The 9309-nt window shown below is 41.2% G+C and overlaps 1 protein-coding gene across 1 annotated transcript in view; it reads left to right on the top strand.

Annotated features, from left to right (window-relative positions):
* The first annotated feature begins 5119 nt into the window (after nucleotides 1-5119).
* LOC117667888 (complement factor B-like) overlaps nucleotides 5120-9309 on the top strand; it is a 46589-nt gene continuing 42399 nt past the window's right edge. The window contains exon 1 of the mRNA XM_060693361.2: nucleotides 5120-5293. Within this exon, the coding sequence (XP_060549344.2) occupies nucleotides 5236-5293 (58 nt within the window). The 5' untranslated portion in view covers nucleotides 5120-5235. The remainder of the gene's footprint in view (nucleotides 5294-9309) is intronic.

Below are 9309 nucleotides of genomic sequence, written 5' to 3'. Positions count from 1 at the left end.
GCATGTCTCTTCTTCTTGTGCCATATCCGTCATCGGACGTTGGTGATCGTGTAGCATATCTCAGTTGCCTCTTAATATCAATCCTTGTTTACTCAGAGTGAATGTTTGTGTTTAGTGCCATAAATGGTTCCTTTTTATGTGTTTTCGTTTTGGCAGCATCACATCACATAATGTTGTTTCATAGTTCGCAATTATGCCTTTGTGTGAGAAAAGAAAGGTATTTGAGCAAACAAACATTATCAGGAATTCATGATAAGAGGCTATTAGAAATCCCTAGGAAGTAATAAATAAGTCAAAGGCATTTTTGAATTAAAAGACTCCTGTTTCCTGCTTCACACAGGATGCTTTTGATTCAAAATATTGAAGTGCCAGAAACGGTTTGCTACCTCTATCCAGATTAGGCTCTACGACATCCACGGGAAGGGCAGGTCTTTTGACGATGAGATTGTGGCTGCCATCCGAACTTATTGGACACACGTATACACACAACTTGTGAATGTCCTTGTTTAGTTTCATAATCCCATTTTAAATCTGGACATCATTTTAAAAAGCAACAGGAAACAAAGAGAAAAGCGACCCCAGAAAAACATAACATTAATCATAGATGTCCCTAAATGTTTTTCTACAAATAAAGGAATAACCCAATAGATACATTATGAGGTTGTTTTTTTTTTCATTCAGGATATCGTCTTTAAGTGAAGTGGAGTGGTTTCTGCATGTAGTTTCATGAAGCTAAAAGTAAAACGTTGGCTATGATTTTGTCATAAAAACGAATAACCGCTTTCCATTTTTCCCCATTATTAAGTAGAAGTTCTCTCCATATATCCCCGAGTCAGCAGAAAAATATACTGGCATGAAATTTCTTGTTCTCATTGCCAATTTGATCCTGGTTCTGCTTCATCAGTGCAAGATTTGAGCAACCTTAAGGCTGTCTTTGGATGGAGCTGGAATACAGGTAGTCCTCGATATACGACTGTTCAAAGTTACAACGACACTGACACTTGAACAGTCATTAAATGAGCTGTTGTAAGTCGAGGACTACCTGTACGTATCTTTGCTCAGTGGCTACGACCTAAATACATGCCAGTTGGGAAGAGTCCAAATTTTAATCACGTGACCATGAGGGTGCTACAATGATCGTAAGTGTGAAAAGTACTTTTTTTCAGTGCCGCTGTGGTTTTGAATGTTCACTTTGAACACTGTTCCAATATTTAAGGGGCTGCCACAAAACAGATGAGGGTCAACCTATTCTCCAAAGCATCTGGAGACGCTTTGGAGACTACAGAGAAGAGCAACCAGGATGATTAGGGGGCTGGAGACTAAAACATATGATGAACGGTTGCAGGAACTGGGCATGGCTAGTCTAGTGAAGAGAAGGACCAGGGGAGACATGATAGCAGTCTTCCAATATCTGAGGGGCTGCCACAGAGAGGAGGGGGGTCAATCTGTTTCCCAAACCACCCGAAGGCCAGACAAGGAATAATGGATGGAAACTGACCAAGGCAAGATTCAACCTAGAAATAAGGAGAACTTTTTTGACTGAGGACAATGAACCATTGGAACAGAAGTTGCCTTCGGATGTTGTGGATGCTTAATCACTGGAGGCTTTCATGAAGAGATTGGACTACCATTTGTTGGAAATGATGTAGGGTCTCCCACCTGGGGGTGTGGGTGGGGGTTGGACTAGATGACCTACAAAGTCCCTTCCAACTCTGTTATTCTGTTAATCTGCTATTGCTACTAGTTTTCCCCTTCTAGGAAGGAGTACCTAGAAAAAAAAATGTATTATCTTAAACAGGGTTGTTCTCTGCAGATGTGGTCAAAAAATCATAATGGAAGCCGCAGCTATGCAATCAAAGGTTGCCCTGTATTTTAATGCAATGTACCTTAAAAATAGGCAGAACTCTAGTCAGACCATCATGGCTGCCATCTTTTTGCTCATATCCTATGGACAAACCTTGGGCATAAATTTCTGGTGTTTAGAGCTCACTTTATATGTATTTATTCCTTCTGGAGGCTGCCCAGTTCCAATCAATTCTTCATGAAGTGCGTTTGTTTGAAAAGGTGCTATCGGACTCCTTCTGTGGCTAACACAGACTAACATGGCTGCCTGCTACAAGGCACAGCTAGTGAAATAGAGGTAGTTCTCGTCTTACAACGGTTCGCTTAATGACGGTTCGAGGTTACAATGGCACTGAAAAAAAAGTGACATGACCAATTTTCACACTGATGACCGTTGTACCATCCCCATAATCATGTGGCTTACATCCAGATGCTTGACAACTGACTCGCATTTATCATAGTTGCAGCGTCCATGTGATTACCTGCAACCTTCTGACAAGCAAAATCAATGGGGGAAGCCAGATTCACTTAACAACCGTGCTACTAACTTAACAACTGCAGTGAATCACTTAACAAATGTGGCAAGAGGAGTCGTACAATGGGGCAAAACTCACTTAACAAATTGCTCACTTAGCAACGTAAATGTTGTGCTCAATTGTGGTCGTACGTTGAGGGGTACCTGTTGTTGTGATCCAGGCCCGAATAAGTAGCAGGAAAATCAGTCAATGAAAAAACAAACAAACTTTATTCGGACAGCTGATAATTACTTCATTCCCAGCGTCGTTCAACTAAATTAAAGCAAATTCCTCCCAACACAAATTCCTCAGTCCTATCGCAAACCTTGATCCAATTAGGCAAACTGCCAAAGGCCTTTCTTGGCAAACATTCAGAAGTCACAGATACAAAAATAAATGCAAGATGTAGATGAAGAAGACAAAGCTACCAACGTTGTTTTCCGGCAAAACCCAAACGCCTTTGCTGGTCTGTTTTAAGCCTTATGGGAGGGGCCAATCATCTCTTGGCCCTACTCCCGAGTTGTCCTCTTTGCTTGAGCTGCTCTTGCCTTCTGGCAGCTCTTCTCATACATGCACTAGGAACAGGCTCCTCCTGTTCCTCTGCCTCACTACTATCAGTCAATGGAGGCTCTGGAGTCCGCACCTCACTCCCCGATGGCCCTGGCCCCATCTCTGCCTCTGACGCAGAGCCATCACCCGGGCCTTCCCCAGCTTCCAGGACTGGCCCATGTTCTTCCTCAGCCTCATCGCTGTCCGACTCCGCTTCCAGCTCCGCAGGCTGCTGGCGGACCACACCACCTGTATGCTGTAAAATTAGTTTGCCTGATTCTTTTAATGACAGCTTGGCTTCTTTGCTGTAGCTAGGTTTAGCTGTGAAGAATCTGCTCTGACAGTTCTGGATTATTTGGTAAATTTGGTTTATAATAGCAATAGCAATAGCTTTTAGACTTATATACCACTTCATAATGATTTTACAGCCCTCTCTAAGCGGTTTTACAGAGTCAGCCTATTGCCCCCAACAATCTGGGTCCTCATTTTACCGATCTCGGAAGGATGGAAGGCTGAGTCAACCTTGAGCCTGGTGAGATTTGAACTGCTGAACTGCAGCTAGCAGTCAGTTGAAGTAGCCTGCGATGCTGCACTCTAACCACTGCGCCACTTCGGCTCTATAATGGAAGCAGTTGTTCAGCATCTGAATCTACTTTGATGTTTTCATGCTCAGCATCCTGCCCATAGCAAATCTGGCTGCCAGGTTGAGAGTAAATTACAGTTTCCTTTATCCTTTGATAATTTCTTTTTTTCAGCCGAGTCTTTAAATGTACCAAAATGAATCTGATATCGTGACTTAGAATCTGGTTAACTTTAGAGGCCTACCTATAGAAGAATATTCTTTATTGGCCAAGTATGATTGGATACACAAGGAATTTGTCTCCAGTGCATAAGCTCTCAGTGTACATACAAACGACAAAGTGATGTCATAGATGGTACAATCATAAATCATAAGATACAAACAATGGTGTGATAATACTGGATAGCTCAACAGACAGGCTCAATAGGAGCCTGGATAGCTCATCAGACAGAAGCACTGTAATTTAACACCAGCTGTCTGCAATTAAAGTAAGATCGAATCTCCCCAGGCTCAAGGTTGACTCAGCCTTCCATCCTTTCTAAGGTAGGTAAAATGAGGACCCAGTTTGTGGGGGCAATAAGCTGACTTTGTATAAATATACAAAAGTATGAAGGCTATTGCTTAACGCATTGTAAGCCACCCTGCGTCTCCGGAGAAGGGCAGCATATAAGTCAAATTTTAAAAAAATAATAAAAATAATAATACAAAGCCATGCTACAAAGCCAGCAGGGTGCAACAGCAGCCAAAAAAGCTAATACAATCCTTGGTTGTAGAAACAGGCATTGAATCAAAATCACGTGAAATATTAATACCGCTTTATAAAACCTTAGTAAGCACGGGGAACCTGCGCACATGCGCGGGGGCGCTTGCATTACATTTTGGGGGATTGGGGCACACACGTATGCATTCACACACATGTGCACATGCGCGTTTTGGACACTCGGCACCAAAAAGGTTAACCATCACTGGCCTATAGTGTCCCATTTCAGACAAATGGTTGTCCAAGCTCTTCGCGCTTAATGTTGCCACGAAACTCCGTGTTTCCCATTGTTTTGAAGGACTGGTTCAGACCACGTGCGTCTGTTTGCACTGCCTATTCCCAGGCAATCCCGAGATCAATTATCCTGAGTCTAAGTCAATTAGACTTCATACTGCATTCATAGTCCATGCAGATAAAGAACTTAAGTCTTTAGAAATTACGTTTGATTGTCACATGCCAAAAAAAGTGCTAGTTGTATTGTAGTTTGGCTTGATAAATAGCGGAAGACTAGAAGAGCAAACAAGGGAGTTGGTGAATAAGAACCATGCGGCTGGGCTCCAAGTTAGATCCATTGCTTAGCAATGGCAGGGACCTGATACACTGCAGTAATCCTCTGGCATAATTCAAATTGTGAAACTTTCCTTTGTGATATTAAATCTGGGGATTTCCCAAATGACCTTTCCTCTTTTCCTGCCTCCACGATTCAGATTTTCCCAATTCCATCCCCCCCCAAAACCTTGGGAATTCCTGTCCACCTGCAAACCGAGGTCATCTGGCCTCACCTCTCTCCCACCCGACTCTAGAATTGCTTAATAGACCGTGTTATTTCCCAAAACTCAGCTGCTTTCTCGGGGTGGGGTTAGCCAACAATACGTTTGGAGGGAGGAAAATCAACATTTCATAAGTAGCTGCCCTGCATCGCTGCTGTCAGTACCAAAGCAGCAGCAGCAGCAGAGAAACTGAAAGGCGGACGGGAAAGAGAGGCAGGAATGCAGAGGGTTCGTCCGCTCCTTTACATCGCCATTGTCCTTGGGGCACTTGGCACAGGTAAGCTAAAAGATTCGAGAAACACCTGGTGAACTTCTTCCAGGTGCCCAGAGCAAGCTTGTGCTCGGAGGAAGCTAATGGCTCTTGAAGCCTGAAACTTCTCAGACTTTTGTCCTGCTGAAAATGATGCCATAAGGGTTGTCACATGAAAATAATGAAGTTTTTAAAGTTTTCTTTTTTTCAGTTCCCCTGTTGGAACTTTTTGCTAGTCGATATTTGCTGTTTTCTCCTATTCTCCTGTCTTTGCTGCCTGTTATTTTGCATAACTGCCTTTTTGACATCTTCTAAATAAGGGATCGGTTGTCTATTTAATTTTAGCACGATTGCTACCCTAAAAAAACAAAACAAAACACCACAAAGTTAGAATAATGAACCGGTAGAGAGAAGAACCACAATTCTATCAAATTTGAGTGGATTCAAAATTTATCTCAATAGCAATAGACCACTATATGGCAACATTTTATGCATGATAAATTTGTGTGTGTAAACTGTGACTTTGTACTTTTTATACTTTCTATTTTTTTTCTCTGTGCATCTTGGATTCATCATGCTAATCATAGTTCAATAAAAATGGTTTCTAGCTGCTTTTTGACATGTAAACATATTTGGATGGATGACTTATAACGGTTCTTCAATAAGAGGCAGTTTTTAAGAACCAACGTTCAGTGATGATAATGTGGTAGCCTACAGGCAACCTTATTTGACCATTGCTTTATAGGAAATGCTTATGAAGAACAAGCAAGAGATTGTCTCATAGAATCTTTGGCACTTAGAGTCTAAGAGACGAGGAAGCTTTCAAAATGAATTTTGAGTTTTGAAATCAAAACGATTTCCTTTCCCTTCTGAATTGCACATTTGAAAAGCCACAAAGGTCTGTTTCAAAATCTGTTCAAATGCCTTGGATGTGTTTCAAAATCATTGAGGTGTCAAAATTGTGGATGCACTAGATCTTTCTGTTTATGAATCCTTTACACAGGCTTATATATTTGAGGCAAACACAATAGGTTTCATATTTATATTCATATTCTTACAAGGAAGTTTTCAGCATACTGTAAGGCATTTGTCATTCATTAAGCATGGTGTGATCTCTTGGGTTTTTCCCCTTTTCCCAGTGTATGAAAAGCTATACAGTATAGGGGCAAAGGCTTAGATTTCATTTATTAATTTTATTTGTTTGTTTAATTTATACAGTTGCCTATCTCAACATATATGATTCTGGGCGGCTACAAATCTTTAGAAACAAAATAACAACCATTTATAGTCTTTCTTAAAAATAATTGCACTGGAAAAGCATAATGTCAGAAAGAGGTTTATAAACCTAGGTCTTTCCCTGATTTATGGAAAGACGTATTTGCTTATAAGCCTCTCTTTCTGACATTATGTCTTTTTTCAGTGCTATTATTTTTAAGAAAGACTATAATAGCTGTTATTTTGTTTTTAAAGATTGCTAGCTGCCCAGAATCATGTGTTTGAGATAGGCGGCTTGTGTAAATTAAATGAACAAACCAGATGAATGAAATAAATGAAATGATAGCCTTTGCCTTTATATAGCTTTGCATACACGGGAAAAAGGGAAAAACCCAGATCACATCATGCTTTATAAGTGGCAAATGCCTTACAGTATACTGAAAACTTCCTTGTAAGAATAAATATGAAACCTATTGGGTATGCCTCAAATATGCATGCCTGCGTAAAGGACACGTAAACAAAAAGACATACTGCATCCACAATTTTGACACCTAAATGTTTTTGCTTTTGCTACTGCATTTTAACAGCAGCTTATATAAGGCTAAGCCTATCTCAGTAAGAATTGAGCTGAGATTTAGCACAAGTAAAGATAAAAAGCACAGTGGTTGAATGTATTCTCTCTCTTGAAAGTACTTTGTTGTTGTTTTTTTTCCCAAGACTGTCATTAGTTTTTAGGCCATTTATAGTGGTTTTTTGTTTGTTTGGTCTCCTTCTGTCAGAAATAAGATTTAGAAAGTTTATGACTATTGGTTTGAGGTTTATGGGATTTTCAGAAACAGTCCATCCTGAACAAACTGGATTAGCCATTAGATTAAGTACACTAAATTGCAGGGTTATTGACAGATCTGCAGCTTTCATCTGAACATTTCCCAATAGAAAGAATTTGTCAATATTACACCATCCCTTTCTATAAATGTGTGCACCCTTGCATACTTGCAAAAGATAAATCAATTGTCTCTCAAGGGCCTGTAATCCCTAATTTACCAAATATTACCGGACTTCATTTCCCAGCAACCTCCAGTGTATAAGGCTAACAGTGAGGGATGCTGGGAGTTTAAGTCAACTACACCGAAAGGGTCAGATGGTTTCTTTGTAAAGCAGCATTTCTCAGTCTTGGCAGTCTCAAAAGATGCGTGGACTTCAATTCCCAGAATTCCCTAGTCAACATGGGGCATTGTGGGAGTTGAAGTCTACACATGTTGTAGCTGCCAAGGTTAAAAAATGCTGCTCTACCGGGACATCATTGCTCATGAAGGACCCCTCCCCATAATGCATTTTAGTAACAGCCCACACTCTCTATTACACACATTGTGACAGGCAGGGGCACCACAGCTGCCATCTTGACTTTTTTGATCCTGTTCTCTTTGTTTTGCTTCTAAGGCAGTGTTTCTCTACCTTGGAAGCTTGAAGACGGGTGGACTTCAACTCCCAGAATCCCCCAGACAGCAGCGCTTGCTGGGGGATTCTGGGAGTTGAAGTCCACCCGTCTTCAAGCTTCCAAGGTAGAGAAACACCGTTCTAAAGCCAAGTGCCAAGTTTGGATCTGGTCCTTTCCTTGCACTCTTGCAATCTCCAGCGGACATTTGTGATTTTAGGATAGCCGGTGAGAAGGGAGGGAATCTAGCCTCATGGAGAGTCCTTGACTAACAACAGTTCATTTAGTGACCGTTTGAACTTACAATGGCACTTGAAAAAAAACACATATGACCGTTTTTCACACTTATGACGGTTGCGGCATCGCCATAGTCACGTGATCAAAGTTCAGAGACGCCTGGTAACTGATTCAGATTTACGACAGTTGCAGTGTCCCAGGGTCATGCAATCAAACTTTTGTGACTTTGTGACAAGCGAAGTCAATGGGGAAGCCAGATTCCCTGAACAACCATGTTATACTAATCTAACAGTTGCAGTGATTCACTTAACAACTGTGGCAAGGAAGGTCATAAAATGGGGCAAAAAGTCACTTAGCAACCGCTTCACTTAGCAACAGAAACTTTGGGCTCCATTGTGGTCGTAAGTCGAGGACTAAAGGAAAAAGGTGCCCCCCCCAATCTTTCGGCAAAGATGGGGGCCCTGGCTGCTTTTTTCAGAATGTGGGGTTATAGAACAAGACTAATTTCAGATTTGGGAAGCGGGGTAGTGGCGGTGTCAAATGCAAACTGAGCCCACCCTTCCCCAATACAGCTCCACGCAAAGGAAGAGGGAGACGAATTCCCAGCTTCCCAAACCGGTGTGACTCCAGATAGCCTTAGTACTGCGCTGCCTGAGGTAAAATGGCCCCGGGTTACTTCTCCTTTCATATTCCCCCCCTCTTTTTTTAAATGGGGAAATTCATATTAAAGCAAGATTGTTTCAGAGCTTGACCTAAAATAAAAAAGAAGCTCCTTGGAATTCAAGATAAAGGAATTTAATCAAGATGTCCTTCATTTTAATCTTTGGTTTTAATTTATTTGGGTTTTAATGTAGTTGTATTTTTTTTAGGTCTGCAAGCCACCCAGAGTTGTTTATGGCAAGATAGGTGGCAAACAAACAAACAAGCAAACAAACAAATATACACACATACCCTGCGCTTATTTCAGGGTTCAAAAAAATATAAGACAGGAACTTATTTTCGGGGAAACACGGTACATACATACCGGGGTGAAATGTAAAATTTGTTACTACCGGTTCTGTGGGCATGGCTTGGGGGGGTAATGTGACTGGGTGGCGGTGGCCAACTTTTTTTTTTTTTTTTAACTTTTCAAAGCATTTTTTCTAATGCTTTGAAA

This window comes from Pantherophis guttatus, chromosome 2 (genome assembly GCF_059756535.1).
Source record: "Pantherophis guttatus breed Tessera chromosome 2, ASM5975653v1, whole genome shotgun sequence".
Lineage (NCBI taxonomy): Eukaryota > Metazoa > Chordata > Lepidosauria > Squamata > Colubridae > Pantherophis > Pantherophis guttatus.
This window is presented reverse-complemented; position numbering and strand designations above follow the sequence as displayed.